At 36.5% G+C, this 23,113-nt stretch overlaps 1 protein-coding gene across 3 annotated transcripts in view; it reads left to right on the top strand.

Moving 5' to 3' along the window:
* SMC5 (structural maintenance of chromosomes 5) overlaps positions 1-17,880 on the top strand; it is a 76,486-nt gene extending 58,606 nt beyond the window's left edge. For 2 of the 3 annotated variants that reach the window (XM_081151256.1, XM_081151254.1), the window contains 8 exons: positions 6,764-6,889; positions 9,487-9,531; positions 9,970-10,065; positions 10,499-10,603; positions 10,818-10,937; positions 14,090-14,269; positions 14,353-14,448; positions 15,531-17,880. In XM_081151256.1, the coding sequence (XP_081007382.1) occupies positions 6,764-6,889; positions 9,487-9,531; positions 9,970-10,065; positions 10,499-10,603; positions 10,818-10,937; positions 14,090-14,269; positions 14,353-14,448; positions 15,531-15,674 (912 nt within the window). In that variant the 3' untranslated portion in view covers positions 15,675-17,880. The remainder of the gene's footprint in view (positions 1-6,763; positions 6,890-9,486; positions 9,532-9,969; positions 10,066-10,498; positions 10,604-10,817; positions 10,938-14,089; positions 14,270-14,352; positions 14,449-15,530) is intronic. The other variant, XM_081151255.1, reaches the window with a different exon arrangement.
* Positions 17,881-23,113: the final 5,233 nt, after the last annotated feature.

Here is a 23,113-nt window from a genome sequence, read left to right as displayed (position 1 = left end):
CCATTGTGCAATACTACATGGAGCTTTAAGACAAGTCATACAATATTTGACCCTGGTGCCTGAGGTTTTGTTTTTGAATTAAGTTTTAATAAGAACTTAAGAAAATTATGGGTTTGTGTCATGTTTACAGAAGCATCATAAAATCATGATGGTGGTGTAGTAAGCATTCTCCCAGACTTGAACCTCCCTCATGATATATTTTCAACAGCCTTTGTTCACATAGATGTACTAAGACTATGTGCAGAATGATAGTGTTCTCTTATGATCCATTTTGTTAGTAGTAGCAGAAATACTAATATTTTGAATGGAACTGACTACTCTGGAGAGTAGGAAAGTTTCTTGGGAGGAGGTTTTGTTTTCAGTCTTTGAGTCACTAATTTTTTTACAAAGATGGCCACATTATACTGTCAGGAGAAATAACCTTAGCTGCTTGTCCCTCTAGATTTTGTTACCTGGAAATAATACCCACTGAGTTCTCCACTTTTTACCCCCACACATGCACACCCTAGACAGGTTTTTCTGTACTAATCTTACTTGGCCCCTGACTTTGTTTTTCCTCAGCAGTATTTTGTACCATTCTGCTTCCCTTTTTCATGTGTTGATCTGATAATTATTTCATGTTTTTTATTTATAATTGTTTAACAAACCCTATTGTAAAGTTGCTTTATTTTTATTTTATTTTTTTTACAGTGTGTACTTAATAAATTTGTTACTGACTGACCATAATCACTAAGTACATTTTAAATAGTCAGGAATAATAGTGAAAGAATATGTAATAGAGTTTAAGTGTGTGTAGTTTACTTTTTCTCTTATTTGTTCTTTTTTTCTTCTCATGTTTGCTGTCATTCACTCATGCATGCTCTTACCCTTCTTCTTGCTGTCCTACTTCATTTGAAACAAAGAGAGATAATTTTTTTTCTACTTGTCCCTTTGAATACCTGGCAGATTGCACTAAGGAACCATTGTTACCACTTCTGGTTTTGTCCTTTACTTTGATCCTGGAAACAAGTTTACAAAAGAAAATTGACAAAAAATTTCAGGAGGGGTTGTCACCCTTGTTGGAACTCAGGGATAGCTAACCACCACCCTCAAGTTTGATACTTCCCCAAATTGTTGGAAGGCAAATAGGGAAGCAGGGTTCCAGACCTACAAAACATCCCCAGAGAAGGGCAAATGGTTGTGAGCCTCTGTCTGGTAATTATGCCACCACCTTCTGAAATATTTTTAGGACAAGTTAGTGAAGTGATTGCATATGAATCCAGATATGGAAATGGACAGATGGATATACCTATTGCTTGGTTTTTTACCTCGGGCAGGTTTCCTAACCACTCCAAGCCTGTTATCTTCAGCCATAAATATACCTACCTGACTTGCAGGGATATTGTGGTATTCAAATTAATAATATATATTCAAGTGCTTAGTGTGCTGCCTAGCATGAAGCCAATTTTTTCTTAAAAGTATCAGTTTACAGCAGGATCAATATAAGTTAAAGATTTGGAAATTAGTTTATTTGTTCATCATAATACTAAATTCTGTGCTTTATCTAATGTTCTGTCCTCTGCCTACCTGCTTAGCACTCTCCCACAAAAAAAAAAAATTCAGAGGAGACATTTTTAAATGAGATACATTGGTGGGGAGGGGATTATTTAATAAGGTAAATAGTATTATTGCCATTACTTTGTTGTAATATGTATTCTGTCTTAGCTTATATGTATTAAAACTTATAGATAACATTTGACTTTGCAGCCATTTAAATTGGAATGAAATTTGGTGTTTGTATTTGTATTCAAGGAAAATTGAGGAAGAAATGTTTTAATTTACAACTAGTGTTTTAGTAAAAGTTCAAAGTTCATGCTACCTAGAATTTAGTTTGGTTCCTTTCACATAGAAAATAGGTGTCACTCTGTTGGACTCTTATTTTAGTAAGTTATTAGATAGAATTACTGTGTTAAATAATTTCATGTATACCATTGCAACTAAAAAAATAAGATACCGAGGAATAAACTTAACCAAAATGGAAAAGACCTGTACTTGGAAAACTATGGGACACTGAAAAAAGAAACAGAAGAAGATATAAACAAGTGGAAGAGTATATACCATGCTCATGGAATGGAAGAATTATTATCATTAAAATGTCCATACTACCCAAAGCAATTTATAAATTCAATGCAATTCCTATTAAAATACCAACAGCATATTTCACAGATCTAGAACAGACATTTCAAAAATTTATATGGAACCAAAAAAGACCCCAAATAGCTGCAGCCATCTTAAGAAAAAAGAACAGAGTGGGAGGGATCACATTACCGGACTTCAAACTGTGTTACGAAGCCACTGTAATCAAAACGGCCTGGTATTGGTACAACAACAGGCTTATAGATCAATGGAACAGAACAGAGACCCCAGAAATAGGCCCACGCCATTATGGTCAGTTAATATTTGTCAAAGGAGTCAAGAGGATCCAATGGAGTAAAGACAGTCTCGTCAATCAATAAGTGGTGCTGGGAAAATTGGACAGCTACATACAAAAAAATGAAACTAGACCACCAACTTTCACCATACACAAAAATAAACTCAAAATGGATAAAAGACTTAAATGTAAGTCACAAAACCATAAAAATCCTGGAAGAAAACTTAGGCAATAAAGTCACAGACATCCCACATAGTGGAATTTTCACTGATACATCTAGGGCAAGAGAAACAAAAGAAAAAATAAACACATGGGACTACATCAAACTAAAAAGCTTCTGCACAGCAAAAGAAAACAACCTCAAAATACAAAGGAACCCCACGGCCTGGGAAAACATATTTGCCAAGGATGTATCTGATAAGGGGCTAATTTCCAAAGCTTACAAAAAACTCATACTACTCAGCAAGAGGAAGACAACCCAATTAAGAAATGGGTAAAGGACCTGAATAGACACTTCTCCAAAGAGGACATACGGATGGCCAAGAGTCACATGAGAAAATGGTCAACGTCGCTAATCATCAGAGAGATGCAAATTAAAACCACAATGAGGTATCACTTCACACCTGTCAGAATGGCTGCCATCAACAAACGACGTGCTGTCGAGGGTGTAAAGAAAGGGTAGCCCTAGTACACTGCTGGTGGGAATGCAGACTGGTGCAGCCACTATGGAAAACAGTAAGGAGGTTCCTCAAAAAATTAAAAATGGAGCTGCCTTTTGACCCAGTGATCCCACTTCTGGGAATGTATCCTAAGAATCCTGAAACACTAATCAGAAAGAATACATGCGCCCCTATGTTCATTGCAGTGCAGTTTGCAATAGCTAAGATCTAGAGACAGCCTCAGTGCCCATCAGTAGGTGAGTGGATAAAAAAGCTGTGAGACATTTACACCATAGAATACTATGCAGCTGTAAAGAAGAAGAACCTTGTACCCTCTGGGACAGTATGGATGGACCTGGAGAAAATTATGGTAAGTGAAATAAGCCAGGCAGAGAAAGACAAACATCACATGATCTCACTTATATGTGGAATCTAAAGAACTTAATAAACTGATGAACAGAATAGATTGAATGACATGGAAGCATAGATGAGACTGACGAATGTCAGAGGGATGGAGGAGGGCGGGTGGGTGAACGGGGAGAGAGTAACCAAAGAATTTATATGCACATATGCACAACCCAAGGACACGGACAGTGGTGGGGAGAGGGACTGGGGAGGGGATGGGATGGGGTGGAATGGATCATGGGGGAGAAAAAGGGACATCTGTAATATTTTAAACAAAAATATAATAATTTCTTGTGTACATGCTATTGAATAAATTCTGTGAACAATTCTGACTTCTTCCACTAGAGGGCCCTCTTAGAGAAGCTTTTCTTCGGTTAATTCTGTACACCTTTCGTGAAAATTAAACTTTCTCAAAAAAGAATTTCAGAGAAAAGATAATACTGTCTCTCAGAGTATATACCTGCAAACTAATCTTTTCTGAGATGTTGGTGGGAGGTATTTTATAAATTTGGGTTTTTTCCTCTTAAATCTTACATAGATGAAACATTCCTATTGTCTATTAATTCTTAAGTAGAAATGTATATAAAAACCTTTTTACTAGCCTAACTGTACAACATTATCTTACATAATTCTAGGATCCCTTTCTTTCCTCTCCTTATCCTCTCCTGCAAAACAAAGCTCAACAACTGGGGGGGGGGGTGACAGATGCTATGTAAAGAGGTATGTATGTCCCAAAACTGTATGTATAGCCATGGCTGATGTGGTTCAGTTGGTTGGAGCATCGTCACGTACACCAAACGGTTAAGGGTTCAGGGTTCGCGCAGGAGGCAGCTGATCGATGCTTCTCTCACATCGATGTTTCTCTCTTTCTCAGATCAATTTAAAAAAATTTTTTAAATGTACGTATAGAAAGAATGTCTTTGGTAAAGATTTTATTAGCCCTAGCAGGTTTGGCTCAGTGGTTAGTGTGTCGGCCTGCGGACTGAAGGTTCCCCGGTTCAATTTTGGCCAAGGGCACGTGCTTCAGTTACACACACGATCCCCAGCCCTGGTCGGTCGGGGTGCATGTGGGAGCAGTTAGTCAATATGTCTCTCACGTCGATGTTTCTCTCTCTCTGTCCCTTCCACTCTTTCTGGAAAGCAATGGAAAAAAGTAGCCTTGGGTGAGGATTTAAAAAAAATTTTTTTATTAGACATATGCCACCAAATAGAAGAAAAAATTTTAATGAGATTTTGTCCCCCTAAGCACAGAGCCTGAGGTGTTCAACTCAAGGACATTTCTTTCCCACAGTGTTGTAACTTCATTTCACAAGGCCCAGAGGAATCAGAAGCAGGAATGGAAGACTTTAGGAGTGTGTCGTTTCTATCTAGCTGTCCCTTGTTTTAGATGGGCCCTAGAGAGCAGAGTAGGGGTGACTGGGAGTCTTTAACCTTTACTTTTATTTTTCTCAGGGTGTAGGGACTGAGGAAATCATTCAAGGAAGCCATAGTACTAAATGATTAGTATAAAGGCTTGCTTGTATTTTCAGTTCACTCTACTATATATCCTTTTACTTTTCATAACATTTGTCTTGGTTTAGTTTATTTGCCATCAAATTTGTAAGCTTGAAAAATCACCAAAGGGCCTTGTTAATAATACAGATGTCCAGACTTCAGCCCCAGAGAACTTAATCGAATAGATCTGACATGTGGTTGAGGTATCAATACTGTTTTAACAATCTTCACCACCACCACCACCACCTAGGGTATTTTTTGTGCACACCAATGTTTGAGGTTTAATGGGAAGAGCAAGCTAAACCTGTCTTCTTTCTCCGAAACCTACTGACCTACTATTTCCATAACCTTCAACAAGTTTCTTAATATCTCTGAGCCACATCTAGAAAAGGAGATAATATATTTCTTTTAGATTGTTATGAGGATTAAATTAACATATAAGATAGTGGTTTTAACAAAGCTTGGCCCACATAAGGCATTCCAGATTGCCCTCATAAATTCCATGACTACTCTAACCTTCCTGCATCCCCTACCACCACACACAATCTCATTGGCATTCTCTGTCCAGTCCTTTCCCACTGAGAGACACCGTGATATAATGAAAAGAGCATGAGTTCATTAAGCAGGCATAGATGTGAATCCTCACAGCCTCTAAGTGTGTGAGTTTGGATAAGTTGCTTTAATTTCTCAGAGTTTTTTTTTTTAATGTGTGGAGTGGGGACAATATTACCATTCAGTATTATGAGAAATAAGGGAATAATGTTTGTGAAGCACCTAGCACATAGCTTTCAATAATTAATAGCTGTTTCTTTTACAGTGATTTTATGTATCTTCCCCCTTGCCTTTCTCTGGTCAGTGCATACTAAAAACTGACATTTAATAGGTTCTCAGTAGTTATTTGCTGAAGGAATGAATGTGTCCATGACTAAATGATAACTACATGAAAGGCATTGGAAAATTATCAAACACTATTTAAAGGTTCTGTTTACATTTGAGTACTGAGTTTTTTTATATGAAGCCTACATACTGTGTATTTTAAATTTCATTAGAGTAGCACAGCCAGCGTGGCTCAGTGGTTGAGCATTGACCTATGACCAGGAGATCGAGGTTTGATTCCCTCTCAGGGCACATGCCCAGGTTGCAGGCTCAACCCCCAGCAGGGGGTGTGCAGGAGGCAGCCCATCAGTGACTCTCATCATTGATGTTTCTCTCTCTCCCTCTCCTTTCCTCTCTCTCTGAAGTCAATAAAAAAATATATATATTTTTTATTTTAAATGAAATTTATTGATTTCAGAGAGAGGAAAGGAAAGGGAGAGAGAGAGAAACATCAATGATGGGAGAGTCATTGATTGGCTGCCTCCTGCACGTCCCCGACTGGGGATCGAGCCCGCAACCCGGGCATGTGCCCTGACTGGGAATCGAACCCCGATCGCCTGGATCCTAGGTCGACACTCAACTGCTGAGCCACGCCCAGCTGGGCAAAATATATATATTTTTAAATTTCATTAGAGTAAAATTAAATGGAGCTGAATTAAACTGAGGAAAAGGTAGTGAAATTTACATTTTAAAGCTCTTAGTGATTAGAGAAATGCTGTATGTTAATGTGCTGATATATTTTTAAATTTAAGTTCAAATTTAACCTTTACAATAAAAGCAGTCATTTGAGATATGGTTTTCTGATTATTTTCTTATCACAATCAAAATTTAATAATTTATTTGCTATGTAATATAATGTGGTAATTTAATAAATAGCCCTATGTTCAAATTTCCAAAATATTTCTTTTTCTTGTAATAGCAACATTTCATTGAGTTGGATGAAAGTAGACAGAGATTATTGCAGAAATGCAAGGAACTTATGAGGAGAGCTAGGCAAGTATGTAACCTGGGTGCAGAGCAGACCGTTCCTCAAGAATATCAGACAGTAAGTATAAAAAGTATATAATGCCACAAGTTAACATTATTTGTAAGCTTAAAATGTGTTAGACATTGTAATGGCCTGTGAAAAACATGATATACCATTAAAAAATAGGAGATTTTCAACTGAGTATGTAATTTTGCTTAACAGATTTTCTCTACGTATGTACTCAAACTTGCACCAATCATTCGTGTTGTTTAATACTAAAGTTTTTAAAACTTGGTTATCGCCTTGCAAAATTATCAGTACCATCATTCTTCCAGTAAGAGATTTTTCCCCCCAACCCACCTTTAAGGGGTAGTGTTGGGAAATGGGATGTGGTTTTTCATGGAAACATAGTACCAGTAATTGGTATATAAGAAACTTTTTTCTAAGTAGAGATGATACTTAGAAAAACAGGCAAGAAAATGTTTTCCTGGGTATTAGGGTTTTTATTTGGGGTTCAATGGGAGCTGAATCTTTAGGGCTAACATTTGTTATATTTTATATGCTGATATATCACTGTTAGTAAAATGAGGAGACGCTGCCCTTTAGTCCTATTTCTACCGTTAATTATATAGCCCTGTGACCCTAAGCTTTATCTGACAAGTAGGGATAATACCTTGCCTACGTAGGTGTTCTCTCAGATTAATGTCACAGTGAGAAAATAAAATTTAAAATATCTGGTATTTGTATGGATTTTTTAATCCTTAATTTCAAATGTTATCTATTTCAATAGATAATGAAATGTCTACTAAGGATATAAATAAACTGGAAAAAATTAATTTGAATTATAATTTTCAAATCATCAAAGATTTTACTCCATGATATCAGACACAGAAACCACAGAGAAGAGATCTGACTGGGTACATAGTAGGAATTTAGTAGAATTTTAATGACAAATTGAGGAGCTGTTGTTTCTAAAAATATACTAGCACTTCTGCAAAATACATTGGGTTATCATAAAATAAGTAAATATTAATATCTATACTAATTTTTTCTTTCAGAAAGTAGCATGATTGTATCTATAAGTCATTGTTTTTGAAAGGAACAAAATTAGAAGATAATTCATATATCCATTAAAAATGTGTGTGTATATATGTGTGTGTATATGTGTGTGTGTGTGTATATATGTGTATATATGTGTATATATATGTATATATCCAGCATTGAACAAACAGATATACTTCCTTCTCTACTGAAATGTATATTCTAGTCTGAACCATGGGGCAGAGACATAAAACAAAAAAACCAATAGATAATGTCGGGTAGCAACAGGTGCTAAGAGGAAAAATTAAATAAGGTAAGAGGATAGAATGTCAAGGAAGGTTCCTTTGAGAAGATATTATTTTAGATGTGTCTTGAGTGAAGAGAGGAAATCAGTCAAGGGAAGATTAGAGGGAAAAGTATTGCAGGCAGAGAAACAGCTCATACAAAGCCTCTGGGACAGAAGAATATTTGACGTTTTAGAGTAACAGGAATCTCATTGGGGCTAAAAAAGTATAATCCAAGCAAAAAAGAAGGCTAAGTCAGATCATGTATGGCCTTAGAGACTATAGACGGAGTTTGGGTTTTATTTTGAGATGGAATATAGTGGAGGATTTTAAACAGGAGTGATGTGAATAACTACTGGAAATATTAGGGAGAACACTTTGTAAAATATATGGTTGTCTAACCAGTATGCTGTATACCTGAAACCATTACAAAATAATGTTGAAAGAAAACTGTAATTGAAAAAAATGTTTTAATAAAATGAAATGAACTTCAAAGAACTTTCTCATCCCATCAGAATTGGCACAATTTTCTGTTAGTATTGCTTAATGAAACTTAAACTATTAATTGAAAAATAAAGAAAGGAGCACTCCTAACTGCTATATGGAGAATGAGGCAGGGATACAAGACTGCAAACAGCACGAGTTCTGTAAGCGGGCAGATTTTGTTGTGGACAAGAGAATATAGTGGCTTGGATTAGGGAGGAAACACTGGAGAGAGAAATGTTTATAGATTTGAGGTATCATTTGAAGACAGAGCCAGCAGGGCATTCTAATGGATCTGAAGTGAAGGATAAGAGAGAACCCCTAAATTTTGCTGTGTACTGAAATGACTGAAGAGGAGAAATAGGTTTGCTCAAATTGGTGGGGAAGGTGGGTGAAATGAAGATTTATGTTTTATCTTAAATTTAAGATACCTATTAGAGTTAAGTGAAGACACTAAGTGTTGAGCACATGAATTCAAAGCTCAGTGGGAAGATTCAGCAAAATATACTTGAAAAATATCTGAAGTCCTATAGAAGTTGAACTGCTTTCTTAAAGGTTAAAAAAACAAAGATTCATTAGATTAATATAATGTCAGGATATTTTTCAGAATTTCAAGATTCGTTTTGTACCTTGTAGTGTTTGAACTTTGCAGGTTGTGCTGGCAAAACAGTGTACTGTTTGCTTCCCCTCGTAGGAAAGTATTTGTTCTAATTTGTCTCTATGGCGTGGAGTCAGAAGATAGTACCGTGGTGAAATTCTGTCAAAGTAATTAGATTCTTAGGATGCTTTTATAAGTACAGTATAAAGTTCTAACTTCTTGCTCTCTTTCAATGCCCCACATATTCTGGACCCATTCTACCAATTCAGCAAGTACCCAACATCCCAAATGGACACAACTCCTCACCCCCCATGGTATGCAGTGCTCATTCTTTTTTCCAAGCTCCTGTCTCCCCTCTACCTTGCTTTTTCTTAGCCATTTGCTTTAAGTCCCAAAGATGAATTCTGGGCCTCTGAAGTCTCTTACTCTCTTGTAGCTCCTGTAGCATGAACTGATACTTCCTTCTCTAAATTCTGTAGCCTGTGTGATATGTACTGCTTATTTTAATACTCAAGCATCAGTACACTGCCTTAAGGTATTATCCAGTGTGACATATATATGTTGTTTCCTTTTAAAAGTGTAAGCTTTTTGAAAGCAAAACCCCTGTTTATAATTTCTTTGATTCCTTGTGTGTTAGCATGCTGTTGAACACATAGTAGTAGATACTCGGCAGAATATGTTCTTTTAACTATTTGGATTTAACTGTTTTCACTGTTCTATCTATAATGATGGACAATTTTTTTCTTCTTTAGGCTTTCCAAGATCTTCCAAACACATTGGATGAAATTGACGCTTTATTAACTGAAGAAAGATCAAGAGCTTCTTGCTTCACAGGACTGAATCCTACAGTATGATTCTTTCCCTATTGCCTACTGCAGCCACCAGCACCCTCCCCATGCACACGCACACGCATGCACGTACAGTTTCCTCCAGTACTTGCCTCCCACTCTGTACTAGAGCTCTTGGTAATAATAAGCTAGACAGCAGGAACAATGTGCTTTAAATGCCAGATTTCTGAATCTATTAGAATTTTAAATAGATTCTTCCTAAGGAACACAGTGTTCTGTGCCCTTTTTTTTTGTAAAAAGAATGGTTGGGCTAACATGAAATACTGCAGTGTCTATTTTTTTCAATAATAAAAAATGGCATTTTCATTATGTTATAAGTACATACAAACAATGCAACACATTGACATTTTCAGTTAATGTTTTAATTGATGCAAATTGTCTGTAATTTTATCCTTTGGTAGATTTATCTTAAAGAAATAATTTTCCCTGCCAGGTTGTTCAGGAATACACAAAAAGAGAAGAAGAAATTGAACAATTAACTGAGGAACTAAAGATAAAGAAAGTTGAACTGGATAAATATAGGGAAAGCATTTCACAGGTAATCGTTTAATCTTTTCTTTTTGTCACGTTCTTACCATTAATCATATGGGAATGTAGAATGCAAAATGAAATTATATGCTTCTAAGAAAAAGTGCAATGTATGTTCTCATGACTAGATTAATACTGATATTAAATTTGTTTTATGTAAAGTTGTATACCAGAATGTTAAAATACTTCTTTTAAATTGTGTTTTATATTGCCTTTATTTGCAGGTGAAAGAGAGGTGGCTTAATCCTTTAAAAGAGCTGGTGGAAAAAATTAATGAAAAATTCAGCAATTTTTTTAGTTCCATGCAGTGTGCTGGTGAAGTTGATCTCCATATAGAGAATGAGGTAAAATTGTGTTTGAAATGTTTCTTGGCAAGAAATTTTAATTATATGTACATTGTTTTTTTACCCTAGAGTTATATATGAAAATTTTGCATACTAAAAAATTGTTCAAAGGGCCCAGCCGGCATGGCTCAGCAGTTGAGCATCGACCTATGATCCAGGAGATTGTAGTACGATTCCTGGTCAGGGCACATGCCTGGGTTGTGGGTTCGATCCCTAGTGCGGGGCATGCAGCAAGCAGCCAATCAATGACTGTCTCATCATTGATGTTTCTGTCTCTCCCTCTCCTTTTCTCTCTTTGTAATCAATAAAAATATATATTTTTAAATTGTTCACAGGAAGGAAAGGACCACCAATGGGATTTCATCAGGGTCACTTTTTTCTGTGTGTGACATTTGAGATTGGTGACTAATACTTGACTCTTTTTATATCCAGACTAAGTAATGGTGGTTCAGTTGTGGTGAGCAACTGCATTGCATTGCTTTATAAATCTACCACTATCCAAGTTAGAAGAGTCATAAATTGGCAAATGTAACTGAAATAAAGTATAATGTCAGTGGTTTCATTCTGATTAAGAATTTAACAGTTCTTAAGAATGAAAATATTTGAAAGTTTGCTGCTAATTTCTTAAGTTATAAGTGTACGCATTGCAGTTGTGGGTAAAATAAGGTTACCATTAAGAAGTGTATAAGTAGGTGAACTGGGATTTGCTTCAAAATAATGAGAGAGAAGTTGGGTAGAGTTATAGGTGAAACAAGAATGGTCATGTATTGATCACAGTTGAGACTAATTGATTATATATATGAGCTTATTTTAGTGTTCTCTCTAGTATTAAAAATTTCCCCTAGTAAATTTTTTTAAGAAATGAAGATAAAAAATGTGTAGCCTTCACAGTTCAACATTTTTCATTTTTGCATTTTAACTTTTATGCAATTTTACATGTCTGTTACATAAATATAAAGCCAAGGTAGGGCCTTTTCCTACCCTTAGGAACTCTGCCCCTTGACTCCACCTATTTAGTGTGAGACATAAGGATAGCAAACTTCATTTCCCTTTTAAGTTCTATTTAAAATAGTAGACCCTGCCACAGTAATTGTCATCTACCTAATCTCTGGGCTTGTTCACATTAAAGGGCATATTGTAGTAACAGTAATTTATCATATATTTCGTATGTGCCAGGCTCTATATCACATACTTTTGTTATCTTGTTTAATCCTCACAACCATACTATGAATCAGATACTTTTATCAAACCTGTTTTACAAATACAGAAACTGAAACTTATGGAAACTTTATTAAAGATCACACAGCTACCAAGTGGCAGAGAAAAAATCAAACCCCAGACCTGATCCCAGAGCCTAAGTTCTTAATACTGTCTCTTCAGTGGAAGTACTATAGTTTTTATGGGATGAAAATTTGATTACTAAGAGCTTTGTCAAACTCAAAGTAACTACTAACTCTACAGTATCTTTATCAAACCGCTTGACCAGATAAGGCAAAAATATAAATACGATCAAGTAAGCATAGGGAAACCTATGGTTAGACCTGTCGTAGAAATCCTGTTCTTTAACCTAGGTCCTTTTGCATAGTGCTATAACTTTATCATGTACTGTTTCTTCTGGATAGTTTTTCTGTGTTTTAAATGATAACTCATTCCTGTAGCAGTGATTCTTAGCCTTTTCTGTTCAGTTTTACTACCTAGCCATGGCCCCGGGAAAATGGACATTCTCATTTCTTCTCAGCCTTCCTCTTAGAATGTTTCTATTCTGGGCCCCTCGGTCATGGTTCTAGAACTGCCTTCTTTAGCCAGAGGTTTCAGTGAGATGAAGGAAGCTAGAATGAGCAAAGAGTGGGTGGCAAAGCCAAAAACAAAACTCTAGCAATCAAAGCTGGCAGAGTTATGAAATGGCATAGTTAATAAATTTGTTGTGAAATAAAGGGAGTGTATAAATTTAAAAAGTAAACCTTAGGAGTCAAACCTATTAAAATTGTCATTTGTTTTTGTTTTTAGAGGGCAAAAGATTGAAGGTGGGGTATTTCTAAAATTATCAGGATTCTTACCTTTATGGTTAAGATATTTGTATTTTTATAGAAGTTGTTACTGTTAATCTTAGACCTCCATTGTCCGGTATGGTAGGCACTGACTACATATGGCTATTGAGCACTTGAAATGTGTAAAATGTGCTGTAAGTGTAAAATACACAAATTTTAAAGATTTAGTATGAAAAATGTAAAATATCTTCTCAAAATATTTCATATTGATTACATGTTAGAGATATTTGGGGTATATTGGATTAAATAAATTAAAATTAACCTCATATATTTTTACTTTTTTAATGTGACTACTGGAACATTTTAAGTTACATATGTGGCTTGTATTATATCTCCTGGTCAATGCTCTTAGACAAAGCTCTAATCATTAAATAGTTAAACTTTAATTGTCAAATTATATATCTCATTTTTACAGTAAATCTGAACCTGACTGATCTAGAAATGACTTATAAGAGCAGTAAGGAAGCCTTAGAGCAGCCGTATTTTGGGCAAAATTTAAAGAACACTTAAGTGCACTCATTACAACAAATATTTAATGAGCACTTATGTGCCAGGCTTTTGCTAAGTATTATTTGTATATATTTGATTTAACATAAATTTTTTAAGAATGCACAGTTTCTGCCTACCTTTTTCTTAACTGGCTGCAGAGCGGGGACTCTTGGCCCTCTGCGGTGATATACACAGCTGCCCCTCTAGTGGAAAATGGCACGACACTCCGCTGTGTTCTAGGTATTTGCACCTGTAGCTTTAAAACCTAGCACTTTAGGAGCTAGACTAGATGGTGCCTTTCCATGCTGGGGCTAGCCACTCAGTATTTTCTAAAAACCCTTGGGAAAGCCTAGTAAACTTGAAGGCATGGTAGGAGACGAGGGAAAAAGCTACTCTTAATCGGTTTATTTTTCTTACTGAAATAGATCCTTAGAGACACACTAAAGCTTGTGAATCGCAACTGGTTCTTCAATGTTTTATTGGTTTACTTTAAACTATCACTAAATTTTAAGTTCTTTATTCTTACAATTAATTTATTCAGTATATTTTTATGTAATAGTAGGAAATTACCAGAGAAAACTCTCATCTTTCATCAACTTTTTTAATGTCTTATAGGAAGATTATGATAAATACGGAATTCGAATTAGAGTCAAATTCCGCAGTAGTACTCAGCTGCATGAATTAACTCCTCATCATCAGAGTGGAGGTGAAAGAAGCGTTTCTACCATGTTATACTTGATGGCACTTCAGGAGCTTAATAGGTGTCCATTCAGAGTGGTTGATGAAATCAATCAGGTACAGTGATTATTCTTTTACTTGAGTTTTATCGTATCTTGTATCTTATGTAGTTTAATGTAGTCATTATTGTCATTGTTTAGGGAATGGACCCGATCAATGAACGCAGAGTGTTTGAAATGGTTGTCAATACTGCTTGTAAAGAAAACACCTCTCAGTACTTCTTTATTACGCCAAAGGTAGGTAGTAAGTAACCTGAAAGTGGCTTATATGTAAATTTGAGCAGGAACGCTCCCAGGAAAGGAACTGAAAAGATTACAGTAATATTTATATTACTAAAGGGGACAAGTTCCAGTGACACACTTAATCAGAAATCTCATTATAGGAGAAAGAAACAGAGGAGACATGGCGTTACATTCTAGAACAGAGATTTCCTTCTTTTGGCACTTACTCCTCGAGAGAGGTGCCTCTTTTAACACTAAAAGCTGACAGAATGCACACCCTAGAACTCTGGCCTTCCTCATTTCCTGGAAAGGCCTGTTTTCGGCAACACTGTGCCCCTCTTTTGTCACCATTGCTACTGCCCTGTCCAGAAGAAACCATAAGTATCCCAACATATACTCACAGATCAACTATGATGAAAACAGAAGTATCATTATAGAGAGTCTTCTATATGCTAGATCATTGCAATGGGAAGTTTTCTTTTGTTATGTCTTACGCTGTGGGTAAATTATAAAATTGATCTAATTTTTCTTCTTTTTTTAACTAAGTATTCACACACATAAAACTTCATTGGTGAGCCCATCCTAAATTCAAATTTTTATTGCACAGTAGACTCTCTTCTTGTTCCAGCAGACGCTCTATGGAATAGCCAGATCTGTTAATTTATTGTTTACCAAACACCTTGGCCTATAATCCAAACCTCCCTGTTACATACTTTTCAGGGTACCAGTCTATCACAGTGCCTGACCACAAAGTTGCTTGAGAAACGTTTGTGGAAAAAAACGAGTGAAAGTGTCTATCCTAGGAATATTCTGGAGGACACACTTCTCCAGGGTCTTAACCTAAGAATTGGTCTTATCCCTTTCGGCCTGTGAATGTAGAAAGTTGCCTAAGCATGTTGATCATTCCTTAGGCCAGGCTTCAGATGTGCTAATTCAGGTAAGGATCACAGTCTGGCAAGGTACATATTGAGTTGTTTGAGAGCTTCATAAGCATTTCGGTAATACTACAAATAATATATTCCTACATATGTAAGGTTGGAAAATTGTGCTTCTTAACATATATAGCATTATGTGACAGTTTGTTTTAACACTTACAGCTCCTACAAAATCTCCCTTATTCTGAAAAGATGACAGTATTGTTTGTCTACAATGGCCCTCATATGCTGGAACCAAACAGATGGAATTTAAAGGCTTTCCAAAGACGGCGGCGCCGTATTACATTCACTCAGCCTTCTCAGTAAAAGTAAAAGAAGAGAACTTTGGGATTTTTGTTAAATTCTATTTATAAGTATGGCTCAACTGAATAAAAGGAGATTCATTAAGACTAAAAGATCAGTTGTTTTTGGAAACCTGCTGTTAAATATAAATGGGTTGATGAATGGAGACCATAATAACTTCTTTCTGTGGAATATCATCTTCCCCTGGTAAAAATTAAGTCTTTTTCCGTCTTTGTTGACTTGAGTCCTTACCACTAACCACAAGTCATTGGGTTCCCATTTTAAAAAGTATTTACTGATTCAAATCAAAGGTACAGTGGAAGGGATTATCAGTCACAAGAAGTTTAATTGACAGGTAACCCTGAGCTTTAACTGCAGAGTAACTTCAATTACTTTAGTCTAAAGATGATTCTAGAGCTTAAGTCATACTTTTCTCCCAGTATTATATTTAATTTTTAAAAATTGATATAGAAACGTCTAGTCTTATGTACAGTAATTTATGACAAATTATTCATTTCTTACTATTAAAAAAAATTACCTTATCACCACTAGGAAATGGAATTTTATGGGCCTTTAAAAAGTTTTATGAAATTTGATACTATAATTGTATTGGTATCTCAAAGGGAAAAAAGTACTGGTCAAAAATGATAGGTAGTGGGACTTTATTGAAATGCCACAAGGTGGCCACTAGATGATGCACAATGCTACCAAAAGACTGACAGAAAATAAAATCAAGTGACAAGGGTTTTTAAAGAATAACTGTAAAGTGTGTGGGGTTTGTTTTTTTAATTTAAAGTCAATTGTATTTTACCTTTTAAATTTCTAAGAGCATTTTTATAATTATTTTTAGTAAGATTTTTCTTAAGATTTCATATACTGGTTTCTACAATTTATATTTGAAATTTCTCAGTGTTACTTAAAGAGTGAAGGAAAGCATTGATTTGTTTAAAACCATAATTTTTCTAGAACTTAAACTTATAGGTCCGTCCTTACAGTGTTGCTCCTACCCCATTATCTTAGAAAATTGAGTTTTAACTGTTTCTTTCAGTGTGAAAGAATGAGATGAGAAAATCATTTGTTTATCTCTAAATTATACCAATTAAGAGTGCCAAACAAATTCTATTATTTTCAAAAACAGACTTGTAAGATAATGGACTAGTCCAAGGACACATCTTTGAACAGTGGATTGGATTTGCGCCAGTCATGAAAAAATTATTTTTTTGACTTGGTAGCCTGAATAAATTGAAAAGTTGCAGTCAGTTTGGGTTTTGTATATTCTTAAATAGCCTTTGAAATTTATATTCTTATTATGTCAAAAAATAATGAATCACAGTTTATGTCCTCTCACTTGGACATTTTCTCTTTAAAAACGTATTTTTTTCTTATAAAAACTTTAAAAGAGCCTTCTCCTCTTAAACTAAGTCTAATGCATGTACTATGAAAATATTTTTCAATAACATTTTTCCTGGTCTGAACAAGACATGTAAACATTGAGAAACTTGGTAAATTGATGTTGTTACCAAAAATGTTTGTTGTTTAATACTTTGTTTTCCACCAAAATATCTTTGCTAATATGTGCTTGGTGTAGTTTGTTTATTGTCTAATTTAGTGCCAGTCATCTTTTTTCTGCAAAATGAATATCAATGTGACAAAGAAGCTTGAAATTTAGGTTGTTTGAAAATAAAATGCAGTGGTCAATTTTATTTCACTCTACATATACAACAGTCATCCCATACCTTGTTTGTTAGGATTTATATTTCTTTACTGGACAAGGTTAATATTTGGTTTTGCATTGAATTTTGAGCTGTGAAGGATAAATTATATTTTAACATATTAATAAAATAATAAGTCTAGCACATTATAGTTTCGGACACTTAAAACTTCATATAGTTTCTGCAAAAGTTTTAGTTTCACTCAAATTGTAAACACTTTAGGTAAAAATTTGATTTGATGAATAAAATATTTAAAACCTTAAGGTAACAAGCAAGTACTTCATTGATTTGCCTGAGGAGAGAGTCTATTGAAAAGTTTTTAGTATTCAAAGTAAGAGGAAAGATCTGCTGCTGCTTTCTACTTGTCCTTTGAACATGTACTTATTTTCTTTGGAGTAGGAATCTTTAGTATGTGGAAAATATAATTTTGTCCTATTGTGTGTGTGTGTGTGTGTAATTGAAAAAACTCTTTGTGGGAAATACTACTTTGTTGGTAATAAATGCGTATTTTCATATTCTCTTGGTGTGTATTATTTTATATGAGAACTGTTTTTATATTTTGAACCTTTTACAGAGTCATTTTGGTTTTCAGATTTACGGAAAAACAAGTCTATTGAGTGCCCGCTTGCACAGAACAGTGTCTGGCAGTCCATCTATGTTCCAAAGGATAGTAAATTTAGTCCCTTGTCTGCCTGCAAGGAAATTACCTTCTAACAGAAGCAGTGAACACATGAAAAAGGTTTAAGTCCTCTAAGAAGCTAAGTTACAGGCAAGTATAAATATTCTTAGGTTGAAACCCTAGATTTGCCAAAAAGAACATTCCCAATAGTCAGTTTGTCTTATTTCTTACATTAACCTACTATCTAAAGTAATTTTTTAAAATATATTTTTGAGTCGGGCAGACTTGATCACTTGCTGACAGACATGGTACATCAGTGAAGTGAGGATAATGGCTTGAGAGGATCAGGTGAGATCAGGGCCTGTTAGGGCATGGAGCTTCAGAGTGGGCAGTCGATAAATGTTTCCTTCTCATATATATATATTTCAGCTTTATTGAGATCAGAGATTTTAAATCTTTAAAAATATGTACTATGCATTTCATACATCAAGGTCTGAGAATTCTAAGTTCATGTGGAAATTTTCATTCTATTTCATCGATAGTGTCAATTGTTCGAAGGATGTGGACACCTCTAGGCTCTGAGTGAACTTCGGGCGGTTTAGATGTAATTATTTTCATGCATCTTGTTACCTTCATGAAATTTGAATATTAGCCAGATGAGCTGCTGCTCCAAAAGATACTTATACCAATCTCTCTCTCTGTAGTCATAACATGTATTTTCTGGAAACTTATAATAAAATTTGTACATTTGGGAGATTTGACATAATTGACAATTTGGGCTTGTTTTTTTATTATTCCTTATGGAAAAATTAGATGTAGGGGATATTTTTTTTAATGTTAAGATAAACACTATTTGCTCATTGCTCCAAAAAATGTTATTGGAGATTGGCTGGAAGATTTAGGTATTTTTTTAAAAGGCAGCTTTTTTTTAACCCTGAAGGGAAAGAGCAGAGCTACTCTGTTTAGCCTTTTTTAAGAACTATCTTAAGAGGACTTGTTGAAGCCAAGAGCGGCCTAAAAACAGCTCCAGCTCCGGGTCCCTGCTCCCTGCCTTCAAAGAGGCTGTAACATAGATTGGCTGTTTCTAGGCAAGTTAGAAACGTGCAAGATGTTCTCCTTCCACAGAAACCTTTCAGACTGCCTCTTAGTTAATGTTCATTTGGCCTTTCAGGAGCATGCTTACCTACTCTTGTCATTCAGGTCCATGTGTTTGAGATTGAAATTGTTTTCATATTATTTAACATCTTAATTTAGCCCTGGTGATCTGTGACATGTTACATTCTTTACCTTCATATGTTAGATATTAGACCGGGAAGGATCTTCCAGGTGGCTGAGATTCTCCTTTTCAGTCATAAGTCATGAGAAGGAATCATTTGAGTGACTAGGCTAGCACTGATAAGCCTAAGTAAGTTTTTTTGTTAAACTAAATGCTGTAATAATTTGTCGATAAGCTGTATTATACTTTCCGAGTGCTTCCCTGTAATTACATACAACAACCCTTTCTGTAAGGGGGAAAAGAGGAACTTAGCAGAGTTAGGACTTTTTCAAGCTTTTACTGTTGTTAAAGGGCAGAGGTGGGGCTGAAAAAATTATTCTTCCTGGAGTACCATGCTGCCTTTTAGCAAGAGACCTTGCCTTTCGGCTTGTCGGAGCTGCATCCATAAACGCTTCCGGCTCTGTGATTAGCTTCCCTGGGGGTAAGGCACCGCTTCTCCAGTATGCCTCTGAATTGGGGGCAGCTGCCTCTGGGTAACAGCCCAGCTATAGTTCACACAAGATAGACGTTGATCCCTTAGCAGCAGAAGCAGCCCGGGCAGGGATACAGCGCCTGTTGTGTTGCTCTGCCATGTCCACCCGTGGGCTCCTTACAGCACAAGATGGCTGCTTCCGCTCTTGCCACCATGTCTGCATCCAAACAGTCAGAAGGGAGACAGGGAAGGGGAAGAAGGCAGGACCACTCCTTTTAAGAGCGTGATCTTCAAGAGGCACCAGTTACTTTTGCTCTTGCCCTGAACGTAGTCCCATGGCCTGCAAGAGGCTTTAATATCTCATCTTCAGCTGTGTGTCCATGTACCTAGTTAGACTCCAGCTGATGCTCAAGAAAGGGGGGGACATTCGCAGACAGGTAGGAGTCTGCCAGAGAGCCAGAGAGAGAGCCCGTCACCCTACTGGCAGTGCTTTCAGAGAAGAGACTGTAGGTTTCCCTTCACAAAACTCCAGTTACCGCAGCCTTCAAGATTCCTACATATCTCCCCACTCTACCGTCTTCTAAAATACCAACCTCAAGCCGCTGCTATTTCCTTAACCCTGTTTTTTCTTCATAGCATTTATCACTAATTTTATATTTAGTTTGTTGCCTTTCCCACTAGAATGAGTTCCCTGAAGGCAGACTTCGTCGTGTTGATTGCTGCCTCCCCAGAGCCTAGGAAAATGCTTTGCTACAGTAAGTACACAGTGACCAGCATTAATGAATGCTCCTCCCAGCGCAGAGCCGCGGGAGCACAGCCAGCATTCACCTGCTCGCCCCAACTTACACGTACTGAGAAAACACTACGACATAGTTTGAGGACTGAAAAATACAGCCTGTGTGATGCCACTCTCAAGAAACTTAAGCTACCAAGTGCTGTAAAGTGGGCCACAAGGACAGGTTTTGAAGTGCAGTAAGTGGCACGCAGATTGAATACCTTAGAATTGACGGAATTCGATCTGAGGTCTGGGAAGACTTCTTGAAGATACAGAATTTGGGTCTCAGGGGCCCTTCCAGAAAGCGGGGGAAGAACGCGCAGACACTGTCATAGGGTGTCTATAGGAAGCAGAGAAGTGTGCAGGCCATTAAAACTATTCCTAGTTATTCCTAGCTGACCCAAGACAGGTTTGTCATGTACAACTCAGGGATTTTGTTGGTAAAACAAAAACAAAGCTAAGTTTAATATGGATGAGAGTTAGCTATTCCCCCAAAATCATGTACCAATACAATGAAAGTAAATCTTGGATCAAATTCTGCCACGCAGACCTTTGTTAAGCATTTATTATAAGCAAGCACAAAAACTGTTCCTATAACTTGTAAGCAAATGGTGCAGTTACAGCTCTTATTAACCATTTGGGGTGATTTGATCATACTTTTCATGAAAGGTTGACTCCTATCAGGTGTGACAATATTCCTTTAAATGGCCTGAAGCAACCAGAAATCCTTAGACCCAATGTCTGGCCATAGAACTGTTGGGGCTTCAAGGTTTGGGCACCACCACTAAGGGCAAAGCGTATAGTACTTGCTGGATTCTTAAACCTTTAGGAAATGGAGAGTGTCTGAACATTTTAGCCAATCTATTAATACATGCCTTGAACACCTTTAATTTCTCTGAGAACCCATTTCAAATATTCATCATGCTACTTGTCATCAGTATAAAAAAAATCACTTTGGCATTCGTCGTGCTAATTGAGCAAGCGTCTGACTGGTATTAATGCCTGGGTAGTAGATGCACGTGGGATAGTTACCTCTCCATTAGGGGTTTTCTGTATAGAGCACAGACGTGTAAACTTCTTAGGGCAACTGACAGGCCTAATTTAACCTAGCATGTAGTATCACCGTCAGAATATGTAAAAGGAATTATAACAGCCAAAGGCGGCAGTGAAAATCACATAGGAAGGTAGAGTGGGGCTAGAGGCTGGAAAATAAGGTACAGAATTTCCTCTAAGGTACATAGCAGCTTCGTTGGTTCAAGACAGGAGAGTAACAACTAGAACTTGAATTCAGGAAGATTCATTTGACCATCAGACTTGGGGGGAGAGGAGAGGAGTATGTGAGAGATGTGGGAAGAAAATAGGTGTATGATAGAGACTCAACAGTTGCTGTGCAAAGGATAGAAGTAGAGAAGTGGAGGGAAAGTACAGGCGCTGTTTATATGTAGAATATATAAATACTGATCTGCCTACCATTTGTGTAATGTTTGGTCTTTTCCATATCTCCTTTAATTTTGATTAAAACTAGAAATGATTATCTCCACTAAGGAAGAAGTTTCAGAGAGATTAAATGGACTTGTCCAAAGTACAAACATTGGGACTCAGAGGGAGGTAGTAACCCACTCTGAAAAAAGCATAGAGAATGGGAACCCCAAGCAGTAGGCAAGCTTCTAGTGAAAGATCCACGCGCATGCTTGAAGCACCCGCTGTGACCGAGCAGTTCACTCACAGGAAGTTCTACTGTGTTCTCTTGCATGTATTTCTAAGCATATGTGTGAGAATAAGTTCAATACTGTTTGAAATAGCAATAGATTGAGAACTGTTAATAAATTATGATGCAAACATCCATTTAATAGAATATCGTACAGTTGTCAAAAAGGTGTGGTTTTTTTTATGTACTGATATCAGATTTCCAGACTGTATCAACTAAAACAGCAAAGTACTGAAGAGTGTGAGAGTGAGTGTGTGTGTGTGTTTACCATTTGTGTTTAAGAATTAAAAATATCGGGTTTTAGCACCCCCCCCCCCAAAAAAAATTTGGGTGGTGGAAGAACTAACCGAGTAAACGGGGTCAAGTATATGGTGACGGAAGCTAGACTTCGGTGGTGAGCATACAGTAGAGTACACAGATGTCATACTGTGATGTACACCTGAAATTATAAAATGTTATTAACCAATATTGTGCCAATTCTTTTCCTTTTTTAAAAAAAAATTTATATCTTTATTGATTTCAGAGAGAGGAAGGGAGAGGGGGAGAGAGAGAGAAACACCAATGATGAGAGTCATCATTGATCGGCTGCCTCCTGCACGCCCCCTGCCGGGGATCGAGCCCGCAACCCGGGCATGTGCCCCGACCAGGAATCAAACCTCAATCTCCTGGATCCTAGGCCGATGCTCAGCTGCTGAGCCACACCGGGCTGGGCCTTTTCTTTTTTTTAAAAAGACACACACAAACATGGCTACATTTTCTAACTCTTGGAGGATACATAGAAACTAACAGTAGTTTGCCTCTGGAAAGGAACTAGATGACTGAAGAAAAGGGTGGGGGGAAGTTTTATGTTTCACCATATGCCTTTTTGTATTTTTTGATTTACGTACTTTTTATTATTTTTTTTATGTTTTAAGAGAGAAGAGTATAGGGTTTAGACTCAGAGAATTTGCTTCTACAACTT

Source organism: Miniopterus schreibersii, assembly GCF_964146895.1.
Source record: "Miniopterus schreibersii genome assembly, chromosome: 11".
Taxonomy (NCBI): Eukaryota; Metazoa; Chordata; class Mammalia; order Chiroptera; family Miniopteridae; genus Miniopterus; species Miniopterus schreibersii.
This window is presented reverse-complemented; position numbering and strand designations above follow the sequence as displayed.